This window comes from Miniopterus schreibersii (genome assembly GCF_964146895.1).
Source record: "Miniopterus schreibersii genome assembly, chromosome: 8".
Lineage (NCBI taxonomy): Eukaryota > Metazoa > Chordata > Mammalia > Chiroptera > Miniopteridae > Miniopterus > Miniopterus schreibersii.
Window position 1 is genome coordinate 55,269,261 of NC_138109.1, and position 19,376 is coordinate 55,288,636.

A 19,376-nucleotide genomic window follows, 5' to 3' on the forward strand; every position below is an offset into this window, starting at 1 on the left:
GGAAATAAACTCCTTATCTGCCACTACCAAAAAAAATTAAAATACATATCATACTTCCTAAAATGCCATTTTAATAAAAGTTTTATTTTTTTAAGCTAAAAACTTTAAAGAAGTTTTGAGATACTCAGGTTTAAAAGATTGCTTTCCTAGCACCCTGTATTACTGGAAGAAGAAGGCAGCATAGGGGAAAGAGAAAGAAAACATCAAAAGGTGATTTGGAACTCTTACGGAAAGACTAAGCCTCCAAATTAGAATTCAGGTTACCAGGCACAGGCTGGAGGTGAACATTTAAAAGTACTCTGAATTCCTCCTTGGCATTTCATCACACTTACAACTACTTATTCAATTTCTGTCTTGTTATATTAGTTATAATTTCTCCCAACAGCAAGAACTGTCTTGCTGCCTTCAATATTCCTAGTTACAAGAACAATGTCATGTGGAACAGAATAGATGTTCAAAAAATATTTACTAAATACATGAATGAGTGAATGAAGTAATATAACTGAAGTCACGAGTAAGAAACTGATCGAAGAGAATAGAACAACAAAAAAAAAAGTGCTAAACATTGAGCTTTGTGAACTAACGACAACAAAGCCATCAGAAGTGCCAGCCGTGTAGAATGGAAGTAGCAGGAAAACCAGGGCTCTGTTGTTGGGAAGGGGGTAAGCAGTCACTGTGTAAGTGTAAGAAAAGGACATCTGACTTATCAAGAAGGTAATTGGCAACCTCAGAAAAGCTGTTTAGGTATAGTTATGGAAGTCAGCTGCATGGAATTAGGCAAAAAACGGATGGCAAGGACATAAAGGTAATACACTAGTCTTATGAATCTGTCAGTGAAACAAGAGAAACTGTATTATTACTCTAGAGGGCTCAGTAGGAAGACATGAAGATTTTTTTCAAATTAGGTAGATCTACACCTTTGAGGAAGAAGATCCAGAGTTTTTTCCTCGAATGGTGGATGTAGTGCTGTGAGCCTTTTGTAGAAATGGACATAGACGATGGCAAATATTCTCACTATGAAGGTAGACATCTACAAAGACAGTAAGTGCTTAAAAATCTAAATATGGACAATAAGTGAAAAGCAAGATTCCTAATTATCTATTTCCTTTTCCATACTTTTGGAAAAATAGGTTAAGATGAAAGATACCTGGAGTATTCTTGGCCTGGGAGATTCATTCTACTGGAGTTATCTTAGAAAACCGGTGGTCCTTCCCGCCACCACCACAAAGAGCAAAGGAACACAAATCTTTATATTATCTGCTGTTCCTTATAATGCCTTTCGAACTAACCTTTCAGCGTTTAACAACGGCCACTGCTTCTGTTTCAATAAAACACTGAAGCACGAATGTGAGCTCAGCTCATTGCCTGTGGGGCCCGCATGTTCCCAGCCCTAATGGAACAAAAGGGCACAGCCCCCCCCCCACACACACACAAACATACTGTTTTCTTGAAACATTAAGGTCTCTCCTAGCTTGCACCTGTTTTAACTTAGTTCAAACATAGGCTGTAATCACAAAGACTGCTTAAGAAGTTGCTCAGAATGATGGTGCGTGTTTTTTTTAAAAACAGATTTCATATCATATTCTCGCTTGCTATGAAAACTCGCCACGCTGAACCTTTAAGGGTTATTCTACCGCACTCGCCAGTTTATCCCTTCCTTCCGACCTCCACTTGGCACTCTGTGTCCGGGGCATCACACTTAGCGCACAGTGCGCACCTCGGGTTGCTCGTGTAAGGCAGTCACAAGGTCCTGGGGCAGATAAGTTACAGAGCTCCGACGGGGAGGTCCAGTCCCTTAAGGTTGTCAAGTTAAAGAACTGAGAGCGTCTTGAAGGCAAGGGCAGTCTTTCTCAGCATGGTATCTCCGGCATTTGATTCCACTCCGGTACACAGTAGACACTGGATAATGCTTAAGGAAGAAAAAGCCGCTCGGTAGGATATGAAATGCAACCCCTTTAGCAACACTCGCTGCCCAGTTGCCACCCAGCGGGCACGGGTCCTACAAGTTGATAGGGTACTGTTGATTGTAATTACATAAATTCTGCAATTCTATGCTCCAATATCCATATTTTTTCTCCAAACAAAAAGAGGTATCTGAGTTGCCTCCTATCCTGGTTCTCGGGGACTAACTTCTAACGTGCAGCGGTGCTGCGGCCCGCGGAGCGCCCCTCGCGGCGAACGCGAACTTCCCTCGGGCGGAGCGGGCCGGGGCTGCGCCGCGGCGATCCTGTAGGGGTCGCTGTTCCCGCGATAACTTCCATAAAGGCTCCGCCCCGCGGCGTCGCTCGCTTCCTCCGCAGGGGATCCCGACCGGAGGACCCGAACGCCAAGCCGTTTGTTTCCTGCGGGCCCACCGGGGCCGACGGGGGCGTTAGCGGCCGCACTCCGGAAGGCACAGGCCCCGCGCCCCGGCCGCGGCCGCCCGGACCCGAGGCCCGCTGGGAGGCGCTCGTTCTCTCCCCTCGCCCCCCCCTCTCCCCCTTGACGGAAACGACAGCTGCGGCGGCGGGACTGGCGCCGCCCCCCTCCGCCTACCACGTCTGCCCCCGCCGCTCCCGCCCGACGCCCCAGCCCGGCCGCGGCGCCTCCGCCTACCCGCTAGGTCAGCCGGCGGCTCCGCCCGGCTGCCGCCCAGAATGAACATTATGGACTTCAACGTGAAGAAGTTTGCGGCCGACGCGGGCACCTTCCTCAGTCGTGCGGTGCAGGTACTGCGGTGGGGAAGGGGTGGCGGCGTCCCGGAGGGCCGAGGAGGGGATGCTGAGCCCCCTGCCCGAGGCGGCGGCGCCCTCCGCCCCCGGCCTCGCCGACCGCACGGCCGGCCTGCCGCGGCCCGCGGCCCGGGTGATGGGCGCGGCCTGGTGCCCTGCCGGCCGCTCCCCGGGAAAGTGAGGCGCGGCGGGGACGGGGCCCGGAGCTTCCTCCCGCCCCGGGAGGACACCTTGAGTTGGGCCTGGAGCCGAAGCACGGACGGCACCCCCCGCCTTTCTGACCCCCCGACGCGGGTGCTCGTGTGACCTCCCTCCCGGGGCGGGCGGAGGCCTCGGGAGGGAGTCCGGCCGGGTACGAGAGAATTAGACTATTCTTGTACCACCCCCACCCCTTCCTTTCCTCTCTCCCGCCCTCCCCGCCGAGTCTTAGAAGGAAGTTTCCTTTTCCTGCCCCTCGACCCAAAGAGCTGCCAACGCCGTTCCCTCCAGCCCCCCTCTCTCCCAGAAAGGCCGGTCCCTGGGCTTGGCAGTCCGCTGGAGAAATGGAGATCGGCCGTTGGCGTCCTCACTGTGCTAGGGCCACAGGAAGCCTGGACTTGGGGGGTTTCCACACATTCTCAAAATGAGAAGCACCGGCGGTAGGGCACGGAGAGAGAGGGGAGAGATTCATGTTGTGCCTGTGGGCACAGTGCTATGTTTCCAGGACCCCTCAAGGGGAACAGTTAACCATCTCGTGGGTACTCCGCAATCAAAACAGTGTCAGTATTAGGGAACTTGGACGGGTTTCCGCAGTCGTCACCCACATTATGGCAACTCAGTGAAACCTATGAGCAGATGTAAATTTCACCACAACATGGGTTATAAACAGTCTGGTGTTTAAGACGACATAGTCACGGCAACAATAACATGCTCTTCGGTAAAGAGAAAACAAAAATAGTTTTCTCATATGCATACAAAATTGATACTGACATGTAAAGCAGTTGTATTGCTTTGCTACTTTACCCCAGTTTTATTGGCATAGCCAATCTTACGTTGCACTATTCTTGGCAAAAGAATGGTAGAACTAGAACAAGGTAATAACTGCCTTATTTAAAAAAAAAAAAAAAAAAAGTCAGACATTTCACTAGACACTTGACAGACTGTCTCCAGTCCTTTCTGTAACTTTGCCAGATAGATGTTACTAACCCCCTTTATATAAGGAAGCAGCCTCACAGAGGTGAGTAACTTGCTTGACTTGCGTGGCTAGTAAATAGCAAGTGCTGTCTGACCTACTACATATTGCAAGCTGCTTGTCTCTTTCTGGATAAGCATTGGAGCTTTAGGATTTATAAAATAATAGAATGTTACAGCCTAGAGAGGACTTAAACATCATCTAGTACAGTCCCAGCATTTCAGTAACACTTGGGCAAGTACCACTTAAGAGATGGGAAATTCCTTCTAGGTCTTGATTTCCAACTTACAAAATCTGCATGGTGAGTAATAAGCTAGCTGCGTTAACCCTCTTCTCTCCCTCCTCCACTAAAATAGCAGCTATATTGTAAAGACATTGAACATTATAGTTAAAATAATTTTTTAACTTTAAATTAGCCTCATTCTCATAGTTCAGAGACAAGGTGCAAGAAGAATGAGTGAGGATCTGAAATGGATTTTGATTCGTGAGACTTAATATTGACAGCAAAACAGGCAGATACTTTGGTATTGTTTCAGTGCCGATTCCCTATGATTCTAGATGCTAAATGAAGATATGACACTACATAATGCCACTCTTTTAAATAGATATATTTTCAGGTACATACTCCACACTGCTTAAATATAGGACACATACTAGAATTCAATTTAAATCGTCAATAGACTCAATTTTAAAAATCTGTCAAAGCTTTCAAAAGAGCTTTCCAAATGAATATCAATTATTGATTGTTTCAAATTCTTTAGGAAAGAATTTTTAAGTTCTTTTCTAATATGTTAGCTATCAAATAATTTTCAGTCTTAAATACTTAACTGCCTACTCCATGACTGCCTGTCACTACTATTTTGAACACTGGTAATGAATAAAATCAAGAAAACGTCTGCCCTCCTGGAACTTAGAGTCTAGCCAAAGAGGACTGACTAGTAAATTCATCAGGGGTGATGGAGAAGAAGGCCAGCAGGGATGGGTTAATGGCAGAAGTGGTGGTTTCCATGTTGTATAGACATGATGGTTAGGGCAAGCCTTTCTAATAGGATCAAATTCAGAGAGGCCTCAAGGAAGTGACAGTTTCCAGTTTTTTGAAGGGAAAACATTTCAGTGATAGGGAACAAGTGTAAAGACTGAGGTTGCAGGGGATACTAGGGAGACCAATTAGTGAGCTGTGGACATAGGACAGGCAAAAAGGGATAGGAATTGTGACATGAGTGATAGCAGGGGAGATTCAAAATCTATCCAGTATTGCTTGTTAGATTGGCTTTGCACTATGACAGAAAGTGAGTCAAGGATGATTCTGATGTTTGGCTTGAGCCATTTTCTAAGAAAGGAAATATTTCAGGAGGAGCAGTCTCCTTTAACATGTCCTTATATTAAGTCTGTATCTGTTAGAGATACATTCTGAAATATGTATGTATAAACTATATCATGTTTGAGAATTGCTTTAAAATAATTCAGAAGGAAAAAAGGGAGGTAGTTAAAACAACATTGGCAGAATATTTGTTGATAGTTTGAAGCTGGGTTATGGGTTCATAAGATTTCATTATATTATTATGCTTTTGTATGTGTTTGACATTTTCTACAATATTTTTTTAAAATAAAATATATAAGGAAAAAAAGATGGTTCCAAAATGTAACATGTGAAATTGGAATGCTGTCTGGCAATTTTCAACAAAACACTGCTTTTTTTATATCAGTATTTAGTCAGTTAACATCAGTTGACATCAGTATAGTGCCAAAGTGCCAAGTTTCATGCTAAGAATAGAGTAAGAGCTATCTATGCCAGTTACTCATTATAAGTAATAAGAACAATAAGAGTAAAATTCAGAGTTCACATTTATACCTTAAAGAATAGGCCATTCTCTGGTTGGCCAACTGCCATACATTTTTTCATTTTACTTAAATAGTTTTTAAATTAAAAATTGAACATGTCCCCTATTTTTTAAAAAGTAAAATCAAACTGTTAAGTCATATAAATGGGCCTCATCACTCCATTCTTACCCTTCTAAAATTTGTTTATGTCCTTGGTACTTTAAAATCGTATGTTAGGGTATGCCCTAGCCAGTTTGGCTCAATTTTTAGAGCATCAGCCCTCAGACCAAAGGGTCCTGGGTTCAGTTGTGGCCAACCGTATGTACCTTTCTTGCAGACTCAGTCCCCAGCCCCGTTGGTGCAAGAGCGGGAGGCAACCAATTGATGTCTCTCACATAGATGTTTCTATCTCTCTCTTATCTCTCTCCCCTTTCCACTCTCTCTGAAAAGCAATGGAAAAAATATTGAGGATAAAAACAAAACTAATCTAAACCAAAAAAAGTATGTTAAGGCAAAAATGTATAAATGGTTATATATGTTCCTTAACAGTCCATTTGGGTGGTTTTGTTGTTCTTAACTCCCTCAAAACAATAGAATACAAGAGCATCAGGTAGTCTTTGATCAATTGTTACTTTATTAGTGTCTTCAAAACCATTTATTAGTTCATGGAATCTGTCTTTTCAGTCCAAATTCCTTTGTTGAGCATTAAATACTCCGTTCTGGCCCTGTCTTTTCTCTCGTATATAAATACTATTCCTATCAGATTACTTTTTAATTTCAAAAATATCTTCTACTTTTATAACTATAGACTTCTGTTTGTAAGTTAAAAGCTTGAATGCTCTCCACTGCCCCTCTGTGTAGTCTTTCTTGCTCTCAAGATACAACTTCAAGTCCATCTCAGACCACAGGCACTTGGTGTGAAACCCTGTGTCATTTATCAATTCTGTCTGTGGTAGTTTTCTTCTAATGAACTGTTATGTAAGATCCCTTGGAGCTCTAAAATTCTGTTATTCTATGGCTTTCACATCCTCAATGAGATTGTATGTTCTAATCTGCTGTTTCTTTCTTACTCCCTTCTCACAGCATCCAACATGGTTAATTTTTTATATCATTTTCTCCAAGCAAGGTAGTAACCATAAGTAAACTTTACTCTTTGAATCATTTAGCATGTTAAATATTTTTGTTATTTTATTAGTATTTTTCTAACATCATATCTGCTGACCTTGAAGTTGATTAATGGAAGTTTAAAATATTAAACTGTTTAATTCAACTTATATTTATTGAGTACCTCCTAAGGTACTTGGCATTAAAGAATTAAAAGATGAATGAGACCCAGTTGCTGCCCTCAAGGACTTCATAGTCTAGTCCTAATTTGTCATAATTAAATATTTTACTCCTTTTAGTAAATAACAATTTTGTGAATTGCTGCTCTCTTACTTGGTTTAATAAATCAACTGGGCACATTTTAAATTCAGAATTGATATTGAAGCAAAACTTTCTCACCATTTTTAAAATAAGAGTGTATGCTTTCCAAAAAAAAAATTCTCAAATTAAATTACTTAGGGAGGGGATTTATTTTCTAAAATTTACTTTGAACTGACTACTGGAGTTACACTATGAACTTCATGACTGCCAGCTATTTTCTGAGGGTGGGGGATGTCTATAAAATTTAATTGCAAGCTTGGCCTTGATCTCCCAACTTCATTTAGCAAGCAGTAATGGCATTTCTAAGCTGGAGGTATAAAGATGAAGATGATGCTCCCCTCAGCTAGCTCCAGTCAGGTGCTATTCGGATGGAATTCCAACTTGGCCAAATGCTTTCTCTCAAGCCCTTCTGAAGTTCCATTTCCTTTATAGAATTTAAACTGCAAATACCTTAACCATGTCTCTCAAATTCTAGTAAATAATGCATGTGACATTCGAAGTCCATAAATTTACTTGTTATGTAAAAACTCTGTGTATTTAGTGCTACCCAGAACTGTTCACATCCTTTGGTGCTTTTGGTATTACCTTAATAGACTACTAAATAGGAGATGGTTGGTTAACCTGATGTTAAAATAATTATGTATGAGCTTAGAACAGTGGTTCTCAGTCCTAGCTGCACTTAAAATTACCTGAGGAATCTTTACAGGCCACACCCCAGTCCAATTAAATTAGAATCCTTGGAGTTGGATTTGGCATCAGTGTTTTTGAAAGCTGCCCCAAGTAATTCCAAAGAGCAGCCAAAACTGAGTACCAGTTGAGAAGAATTTACTTTACAGTTTACTAATACATTACATTCAGAATTTGTTATATGTTCCCCTCTAAGAAGTTTATTATTTTTAAAATATTGCCCAGAGAATTGATGGTTAGAGTTTTTATGAAAGAGATGCCTTTGATCACTCAGCCTTTTTACTTGTAGTCCTTTTTTCTTTCGAGTAAAGCAGGGTAGGGAATCCAAGATCCTTATGTCATACTATATAGGTTACATTCCTGTCCTGAAGTAAAGGAAGGATTACAGTGCCTGGCAGAATAAAGACAATCCTTTACTTAAAGCAATGTTTAAAGAAAATATATAGAGAGAATTAAACTTTTTGTTTTCATTTCATTTTACTGTGTTAGTAATGAAATGTTATGAAAAAGTTTTTATTTATTAAATGGTACTGCTATACTATTCATTAAAAAATACATGCTTAAAATCAATTAGTTTATAATCAGCAACTATTATCAAGAGACTACAAAGTCATTAATGATTTTGGACTGAAAGAAATTGAAAACTAAAATTTTTAAGGGTAAAACTCAAAATGTTTTGTAATTAGGAAAGGAATCTTTTTTTAAAAAAAAAGAAAGAATTAGTAGGTTTTTTCTCCTTTTATGTTTATCTTTAGGCATTATTGTTAAGATCATAAAAGCCTTGAGGGCAAGAACCATGTCATATGTTGATTATACATCACACATACAGTAGAAGAAAATACGTACTATATTCTCATAAATATTTTTATTAATCTAAACTTCTTTATTCAGTTTAACTCATCATTTTCTGCAGTAAATGTATCCTTAAAAATGTTTTAGACACAATATCTATTAAATATTGTACTATTTTGTTACCTTAATATATCTTACCTTCTGATTAACAATGGGGAAAATCCTTAAGCCACCACAATGATAAAATCATAGGAATTATTAAGCCTTCTACAGGTGCACATGTAAGGAATAATAATTTAAATTTATAATTTCAACTTAAATATATAACATTAGTAATATGCTTATGTCTCTCTCCATCCCTTTTTGTTTGTTTGTGTATTCTACATAGGATTAAGGTTACCCTTATTTGATTATTGACAGTCATCTAGAAAGCAGAGGTAAATTGTAGGATACAGCTGACAGGGGTAAGGAAGCACAGAATGTGTTTGGATAATGGTGATAGAATTAATTTAAAGTATTAACTTTTTTGACAGCAGGTATTTACTGTAAAGGTAGTATAGTATAATAAGACTGATTCAAACAGATGCAAGATTGGATCTCAGCACTGACACCTTGGGCAAAATGTTAAACAGTTCTGATGCTCAACTTCCTTTTTGTTTGATTTTTTGTTTTTTTACCTTTCTGAACTAAAATAGTAAAAAACCTATTCACTATGTTTGTAAGTCAGTTTACATATTTTCTTTGTTTCTTCCTCAGACTCATACAAATAAATGACTTGTTGTAGATACTCATCTTTGCTCTATTACACTTACACACTAAAAAAAGTGTATTTAATGAGAGATACTTGTAGTGTCATGAGAATCACAAAGGAAATATTAAATAATTAAGCAAACAGGTCTTTTTGACCTGAAGATTGAAATGTTTTGTTTTTTAAATAATTAACTTTCCAATTGTTGGTTCTCTGAAATATTATTGGAGAAAAACTTCCTTGAAACCTAACCTGTATCAGATAAACTCAATGACTATTTCTTAAATCACTATTTATAAACAGTTTTTAGCAATTTCTAGCCCATTTGTTTAATTCCAGTGTGTTTCTAAAAAACATAAGTTTAACATGATTTTGTGTACTGAAAAAAATAGGCCTGCAGGTTTATACTGTTTGGATATTGTTTTTCGTTTAGCTCTCCTATAACAGAGGCCATATCTTCTAGTTCTTAGCAGAGTGCCTTGCACAAAGACTCACCTAATAAATACTGATTTTTAATTTATAGGTCTGTTGATTGTTGTATTAATCTGTTTTTAGTTTTTAAATATAAAGACTTATACCAAAAAATAATAATATTTAGTATGCATAAAGGTGGTGCTAATGATCCTTTAGAAATGCACTTGGAAGATAAATCGTCAGAGGACTGTATACTCTTCCCTAGGGTCTTTACATAATTCATTTCTTATCATTCCATCTTAGGTTAGTTGTTACCTGCTCAGAGAGGCTATTTTTCTTACCACTCACATCTGACAACCCTCAAATTCCTGCTCCCTCTTCCAGACCCAGCTTGCATATTCCTCCACCTTTGAAGCCATCTATTCTGCTCTCCGCGCTCCCTTTGGAATGAATTTTTCTGTCCTCTACCCTTGATTTCATTAATTCAAGCAGTTAATCATTTAGTAACTCACTCAAGAAACAATAGGACCACCTACATTGGTCCTCTCTCCACCTTCTTTTTATCTTTGAATCCTTTATTGTCAAAGTATTTAATTACTTGTTTATCGTCTGTCTTCCCTATTAAAGTGTAAGCTTCCTAAGAGCAGAAACCTTGTCTGTTTTTTGGCTGCTGAAACCCAGGTGCTTAGAATAGTGCCTAGCACATACGTGGATGCTTAGTAAATATTATTTGTTGAAGGAATGAATGCAGTGAACAAATAGATATACTTGCTTATTAAGGTGCTAAATGAAGAATTTTGCTCTACTGGTGGGTCATCCTTTATAGATAATGTTCACCTGGGTGTATTTCTTTTCTTTCCCTCCCTATTGGTTGCTTTATCTGGGAGATAATCTTAGCATTGGAGGTAGACTTCAAACGTAAAATTCTAATCTATACCTCCATAATAGGTCTATTACTTAGAATTTGGGGATCTGAAAAGAAGACTACAGTTCTCTCTTAAGAATGAGATTGTAGTTACCCAAATGACCTTGGATTTGGGGTTTTGATCTTTTGTCCCGTGCCTCTGCTATCCTCAGTTACAGTACTCTCAAGTTTATGGGCTTAGGCAAATAGCTTTGGAACTGCTTTTCTCAGTCCCACCCATTGGGTCGGGTTGGCTCAGGCCAGTCTCAGTAAGACCTAAGATTTGACAAAAACTATTAAAGCTGTTATTTCTAGCTCCTGAACAAGACCTTTGGTGGGGGGTTGTAATCAGAAGTCTAAAAATAACATTCTAGAGAATCTTTCAACTGAAAGTGCTAAGTGATAATCAGTTGAAAGTATTAGACCAAAAACATGGGTGCTGGAAGAAACATAATAAAACTTAGAAAAGTGGAGCAGCAGAAGGTATTTTAAGAAATGAGAAGGGGCAGAAAAAGCAAGGTGAACATTATATTTTGTTAGTCAGAAATGAGTCATGACTAATGAGCATAGAATTAGTGCTAGTGATATACCTGTTTTATGATGGGGAAAAGCCACATATTCTAGAAAAAAAATTATGCGTGATAAGCTGCCTGAGTCATCACTTATAGTATTTAATTAAAAGTATCCAGAAGTCTCCATAAAATCTGCACTGAAATCTTTTTACTTCTTTGTTACTATATGGGCAATGATGCCTTTCCTGAAAAACCAACACAAGATAATATGCATTGAGTATATTTAACTACATTTTATTATCTTTAAAAGATGTCTCCGTAGTATGAATAGGATATATTCCAAAAGTTAGTCTGTAAATCGATTGCTGGAACATATCCTGAAGAAACAAATGATAGTTTCCCAGAATATCTCATAAAAGCCTGCCTAGCTAGGTGTGATTAAAGTGCCAATAATACAATGCCACATTAAACACAAACAGCCCTTTTTAAATTCAAAATAGTAATTACCAGGCACTGAACAAAGTGACACATACTCTTAATTAATTCTCAAAGTACTGTAAGATATATATTGCCTCTCTTTTATGATAGAGGATACCTAAGAAGAAAATATTCAAAAGCTTGCTCAGGTCACACAGTTAGCATTGTGGCCAGGATATGAATTCAGATCCAACTGACTCAAAGCTCTTATTCCTTACCCCATGCTACCCTACCTCTATAAGTCAGAAATATTTGTATACTTTATATACCAGACAGCGTGCTAAATTTTTTACACAATTCACACCATACATTTAGCAGAACTAAGATGTGTTAACTATAAGATAGGACCATAAGTGCTACAAAAGAGGTATAGATAAGGGCAAAATTACCATAGGGGCAAAAAAAGCATTCATATGCAGTGGTTTACAAACAGTTATATGTTTGGCATTGTTCGGATTTGAGTTTTGTTTTTAATTATTGATAAAGGTTCCTAAAATGTATTTGAGGTATCTTTAATTTTTTTTTAATAATCAATAACAGTTTACGGAAGAAAAGCTTGGCCAGGCAGAGAAGACAGAATTGGATGCTCACTTAGAGAACCTCCTTAGCAAAGCTGAATGTACCAAAATATGGACAGAAAAAATAATGAAACAAACTGAAGTGTTATTGCAGCCAAATCCAAGTAAGAAACTTTTTACCTTTTGTCTACCTTATTGAGTAATCATTATTGACTAATCCTATTAAAGGTTCCGTTAGTAGGTTTTTTAATATTAAAAAAAAAGTTTTAATTGGTGTTGAAAAACAGAATTTTTTGTTTGTGGCTTTGAGTCTTATGGTGGTTGTTTTTTGTGCCTTGGTGAAGAGGACAGTGATAAACATTTCTTTGTGTATCCCCTAACAGATTGACAAATAATGTTTTTCGGGCTTTTATAGAATCCTCTTGAAAACTCAGTTTCAGGCAGTAACTTTGAATTTTAAGAGTTATGAAGGGCTGTGGAAGTAAATTAATCTTCCTGTTTCATCCAGGGGAGAATTATCCCTAGATAATTAAGGGGAAAAGTTAATTTGTTACCAATGATTTATGTTTATGTTGTTTTATGTTTTTACATAACTTATTCCATTTGATTTTTGCACAACTCTTAAGGTTTTTCATATCACCTTGCAGATAAGGTGCACAATAATTGTTTATTAATTGAAATTCACAAGTTACCATTTTGTCCAATGTAGCATAACTAATTAGAAGGGGAACTTGAACTAGAACCAAGTGTATTGACACCCAGTCATTTCACTTGTGAGCTTTACTTATCAAAACTGAAGGACAAAGGCAACAATGCTTGCTTTCCCTCCCCTTTTCCCCCAGTGTTATTGTGACCATGTTGTGAGTGCCATAAACTTACTTTTAGATACTTAAAATTCCAACTTTGTTGCTATTACATAAAACTCAAGCACTATACAAACTATTAGTAATTCTGTGCCATTTTATTTAAATTGCAGTGACTTTTTAAACTAAGCCTTTTACACTAGTCTTTGGATACCATGTGGTATTTGTTATTCATTTAAGGCTACTTAAATTATATACCTTAGCACATTAAAAAAAAAAAAGTAGTAGATGTTTTTCCTCTCATTCCTTGCTCTATCCAGAGTTCCTCACATACATAGTCTGTTCTAAAACATGTTTTCCAGAATGGCAAATAAAGTCATGTACGACTGGTAAATGGGAATAGTGTTAGTACAAAGAAGTTACAATGGCTCATAAATACAATTTTATATTAGTGTTTTAAGTCAGAGTAGTAACAGAATTCTTTTTGAGTTTTTTTTGTGCTCTGGTTATAAAGTTACTTAGAATTTGAGTAGTCAAGCCCAACTCTTCCTGTAAGCCCTTTCATTTTTAGTGTATGATTTTACAGAACCTAGAGTTTTTCAGAAAAATATATTAAATTATAGCAGAGTTGCCTACATATTTTTTAAGACTTATTGAAATGAAACATTAATTTAAAATATACCAAATGTTTTATTAACTGAATGAAATCAACAAGGGATTTATACTTTTGACTAAATAGGTAGAAAGCAGCAAAGCTAAGAATTACTCTACAAGTCAAAAAATGAAATTCTGAAATTTAGGTAACATCATCTAAATGATTAGTTTTAAACTGACTCATGTTGGTTTTAACTAATTTTATGGTTTTTAAATCCCTTCTTAAGAACCCTTCTGATGCTTCCCCAGTGTCTAACACAAAAGCGAGTATTATTTCAACAGCCTATTTTGTGTTTTTATAATTAACACTTTTGCCAACTCCTGAAGTATTTCTTTATTGGTTCAACTCATTTTTGAAATTTCATTGCACTGTGTAAACTTCCACTTGTGGAGGAGTTATATGAGATGGTTAAAAGGAACATATTTAACTTCTTTTGGGATTATAATTTTAATCTATATTTAATAATTGTTTCTGGAAATTTGGGACTTTTTCTCATTTGTCTCTGAAACACCTCACTGTTAGGCAGCAGTGTAAATGTGAATTTCTTGAGTATTACAGTAAAATGTTTATTCATATTTTTTCTTTCCATTTATACTAATGTTCTATAATTGCTTTTAACCTTTTGTCTTGTATTTTAATCTTATTTTTAATGGTGAAATCTTTTGAGTGAATACATGCTCAGAGGCATCTAGAAATTTATATACTTTAAATATAATTAAATAAAATTAAGCCAAGGCATCATATTGCTGACCTCTGTCTGTAGACTGTTCCAAGCCTGGATTACTCTATTCTTAATCTCCTATGCCTATATTTAGACTCTAGGAGGGAGAGAGAGCTAGCAAATGCCCAAAAGGGTGTCAGAAGTATGTGACTCTTAGGATTTTCTTATATCCATATTTTTATAATTGGAAATCCCTGCTTGTGAAATTAAAAACATATATCCAAAGTTAAAAGTTAGACATCATATGAATGGGGCAAATGAAACTTCACTAGAGATAAAATGAATACCAGCCCTTTTTTGAAACTTAAAATCCCATGAAATAGTTATATAATAGTTTTACTTTTTTTAACTTATTTTTGTTCCATAATATTTTCATATTTCTAAAATAGTTTCTTAGAGCTATATAATACTCTAACATATAAATTAAAAATTATATATTAAGATAAATACTTGAAAGTATGCTAATTTCATGTTAATTCTACAGGGTGATAAATGGCTAATAGTGGAACAAGTCTATTAAATAGCTTTGCTATTTTGAAATCATTGGTAATTTATAATTTTCCTTATAGATGCCAGGATAGAAGAATTTGTTTATGAGAAACTGGATAGAAAAGCTCCAAGTCGTGTAAACAACCCAGAACTTTTGGGACAGTATATGATTGATGCAGGGACTGAGTTTGGCCCAGGAACAGCTTATGGTAAGTAAGCGAGAGGCAAAATGTCTGTTAAATATCTTTACTTTTAGATTTTTTACTACTTAGAGACATCATTTACTTTTACCTACTATTAGTGGAATCACTTTTAACTTCAAATTTTTTATGTTAAAATTTTGGATGAATTGAGAATTATTGGTTAGAAATAAGTATGCACAGTTCCATTTAATATATTTAAGCATATATTGTTCTGAGATATCATGAGATTTTTTTTACTGGTTATATTCTGTCCTTTTTTTAGTTCATTTTATTGTGGAGAGTGTTACAGATGTGCGCCACTTCCCCCTTGTTCTCCTCCCCCCTCCCACCCTAGGCCTTTACCTGCCTTTTGTCGGTTTCCTTGGGCTTTGCTCATGTGATCTTTTTAGATTTAGAAAGTTAAATGAATTCTTTACTTGCACTCTCATTGAACCTTGCAAACACCTCTGTTGTGGTACTTATGATACATTGCAGTTTTTGTTTACACATGTCTCCTCTATTTTTTTTTTTAAGTTTCCTTGAGAGCTTATTTCTTTAAAAAAGTACCTGGCACATAGTAAGTGTTTGAACAAATCAGTAGTGCTTTCATTACACATAATGTCATTAATACAAAAATGTTAACAATGGTTATTTCTGGATGTTTGAATTGCATTTCATTTCTATTTTCACATAGTTTAATTTTTTATAGTCATGTTTTACACTTTCTCCAGCTTTATTAGTTGTTGTACTGACTTTTTTTTTCAATATGTTTTTGTTGATTTCAGAGAGAGGGAGGGAAAGGGGGACAGAGATAGAAAGGTCAATGATGAGAGAGTCATTGATGGACAGCCTCCTGCACACCCCAGACTGGGGATCAAGCTGGCAACCTAGGCATGTTCCCTGACTGGGAATCTAACTCTGACCTCCTGGTTTCGAGTCGATGCTCAACCACGGAGCCACGCTGGCTGGGCTGTACTGACTTTTTTAATGTATAACTCTGAAACTCAGAGTTATACACCATTGTCCTTCAAATCTAATTTTCACAGAACATAGGGCTATTTGGGATTTCTAAGGCTTTTTTCCAATTGTTCAAGTGTTTATTAAGATTTCTGCAGGAAATTGGTTCTTAAGTGGATATGAAATGATAGGTAAATTAAATGATTTTTTAATATAGTCCTGATTTATGAAATAGCTCATAAATTCTGGAACTGAATGAACTTAAACTTTAGTAATTCTCTTTATGTCAGAAGGAAATAACCTAAATACTGTGTAATGAGTGCCATTTAACGCATTTAGATGTACAGTGTTACATTGTGTTTTTCAAAATATTATTTTTTTCAGAAGTTGGGAAATACTTTAAATTTTTATAGTTTTACTTCTAAAGTTTAGCTGTGAGTTTTAGAAAAACTTTATACATTAAACAGATTTTTTTATTGCCTACTTGTGCCAGACATAGTTAGATGTTAGAGTCATAAAGGTTTAAGGAGACTCAGCCCTTTCCTTTACCATATTGAAGGCCTAGTGGAGCATGATCATTTGAAAAGCTTCTAAATTTTTTTCCTTTTTAATCTGTTTGCATCTCTAATAATTCCATTGAATGTACCCTGATTATTGGAATTGGGCTTTGTGAATCTATTATTAATTGATAATAGCTAACAATTGAGTATTCCAGGCATTGGAATACTACTATAAGTATTATTTCAGTAAATCCTCACTTTATATCCTATTTATAATATAAATTCTGTTATCTCCATTTTAAAGAAAGGAAACTGAGTCTTAGAGAGGTTACATAATTCATTCATGATCACACAGCTAGTAAATCAAATGTACATCTGTATCTAGAAATTGAGCTCTTAACTATGTTATATTATTACCTTCCTTCCTTACCAGTCACATCTAATTTCATCCTAACATGAAGGAATTAAGATCCACAGAACTAAAGCTTATTAGAAATAGAACTGGGAGAAGAATCTTGATCTTATGGTTCCCTTTTCTTTCACTCTGTTTTCAGTACTTTTCTTTCAAAACATAGATTTTTTTCTTTAACTTAAAATACAGATATATACTGTTACTTATAGATACTTGAGATAAGTGCATAAATATAGGAACAGAAGTCAAATTTTGACTTGACCAACTTATTAAAATATTTTAAGCATTATACTTTTATAAATGGGTCTACACGTTTTGAGCTGTGATGGTACATACTTTTCAATGTATGCATCCCCTTTTGTCCCATTGGTAGAATTAGTACAATTAACTACGATATGATTACAAGTTTATCTTTGCCGTTTTTATTTAGATATTTATAATCTTATTACTTTTAAAATAAAACTGCCTTAACTACAGTTTATTCTATTTGATTTTTGCTTAGGTAAACAAGTGACAACAGTGAAGCAGATCAAATTGCTGATTTATTTTAGCATGATTCTGTCCTCTGACATTATCAAACAATGGTTAAAAAAAATGTTTTTCCCTTTGCAGGTAATGCTCTTATTAAGTGTGGAGAAACACAAAAACGTATTGGAACCGCAGACAGAGAGCTGATTCAAACATCAGCTTTAAACTTTCTCACTCCTTTAAGAAACTTTATTGAAGGAGATTACAAAACAATTGCTGTGAGTTGAAAAGTGTTTCATTTTTAATAAAATATTTATATATTTACAGTTTTTAATGAATAATTTGCCATCTTCCTGACTGTGTAGATGTCACAGATTAGAAAATTTAAATAATCTACCTAGGTATATATCCAACAGAACACAAAACTAACCAAAATAAAGGACTGTTGATGATATGGACTCCATTTTTTTCCCTCTGTAGTATTGCTGAGCTACCCTTACATCCATTCTTATTACCAGCATTAAAATCTATAGAGAGTTTCCTGGAATGATTATAAAAATATGGCACAAAATATCACTAGTATAGCCATGGAACGATTCATGTAAACTGTGAGCCAGAAACCTAATTATTAGAAGCTATATTTCTGGCTATTGGACTTCCTATCTTTTTGCATCCCTAGAAGTCTGTTATTTCTTTTCACATAGCTGGGCACTTCTGACATTTTGAGCCGAATAATTCATTGTGGGAGCTATACTGCATTGTGGGATATTGAGCAGCCTCCCTGGCTTCTACCCAGTGGATGCTAGTAATATTCCTTCCCCATTTGTGATAACCAAGAAGATACTACCAGATGTTCCTTGGGGGTCAAAATCCCAAAATATTAAAACTAATATTCCTTTGTTTCTACCATCACCTGCCATCTTTCCCAGATACCCAGAATGTCTCTGTTGTTTTAAAATTGAAAAGAAAATGGAGTCACATACCCAAAATGGTCACTTTATAGCCAATTTTGTAATTATAGGGCTCAGTTTATCAGAAGATTCCTATATTTAATGGAAAATAATACTTTAAATACTAATGGAAAATAATAAATACTTTAAAAGTATGCTCTTACTGGATTTTAACATCATTAGCCTTTATATTTTTCTTTCCTAAACTTATAGAAAGAAAGGAAACTACTACAAAATAAGAGACTGGACTTGGATGCTGCAAAAACCAGACTAAAAAAGGCAAAAGCTGCAGAAGCTAGAGCTTCAGTAAGTAATGTTTTTTAATTTAAAAAAAAAAATTTTAGACTAATAACTTTCAGACTTGTAAAATATTTTACTCATATATCATGCAAGCTACAATTTGTGATTAAGACTAGAATATGACTTCAGAGTGTCTTTTTTTTTATCAGAACTTAATACATCCAAATCAGTACAAAGTAGTCCTATCAATAGGCAATATTCTTATTTCAGTGACACCCGTTACTAAAAAAAAAAATAATTGCTCCTCAAGCTGTCATATTACTTAAATATCCTGTCACCAGTGATAGCAAATGGGTTTTTTATATTTGAAATATAAAAACAAATAGTAATTAAAATGAGAATGAATCACGTTTGAGAATGCTTGTATGTGGCTTAAAAGTAGAAGTGACTCCCTTTCCCATGTGACAAACTGACTAAAGGAGTTGTCGCCAAGAATAGTTCCAAAAACATTTAAACAGTGACCACATGGACTTACAGGTGACAAGTAGAAGAAACCTATTTGGATAAATAAGTTATTGTATATTTTTCATAAAAACCTCAGATAAAACTGAGTGGGTATATATTAAATATAGATGATATGCATATAAAACTTTCTCTAAAGGTTTAATTTATAAGCTTATTTAATCTAACATTTATACTATTTAAATCTTTATTCCAAAGTTTGAAGAGATTAATCAGATTTGAATTGGAACACCTTTAAGGTAGTACAATATAAACAAGTCTGAATTTATTAGAGGAAACTAGTAAGTTAATTCTTTT

The 19,376-nt window shown here is 36.1% G+C and overlaps 1 protein-coding gene across 1 annotated transcript in view; it reads left to right on the forward strand.

Moving 5' to 3' along the window:
• Positions 1-2,287: 2,287 nt before the first annotated feature.
• SH3GLB1 (SH3 domain containing GRB2 like, endophilin B1) overlaps positions 2,288-19,376 on the forward strand; it is a 29,134-nt gene continuing 12,045 nt past the window's right edge. Inside the window, exons 1-5 of the mRNA XM_081144451.1 lie at positions 2,288-2,708; positions 12,203-12,344; positions 14,929-15,057; positions 17,512-17,645; positions 18,531-18,623. Of these exons, the coding sequence (XP_081000577.1) occupies positions 2,637-2,708; positions 12,203-12,344; positions 14,929-15,057; positions 17,512-17,645; positions 18,531-18,623 (570 nt within the window). The 5' untranslated portion in view covers positions 2,288-2,636. The remainder of the gene's footprint in view (positions 2,709-12,202; positions 12,345-14,928; positions 15,058-17,511; positions 17,646-18,530; positions 18,624-19,376) is intronic.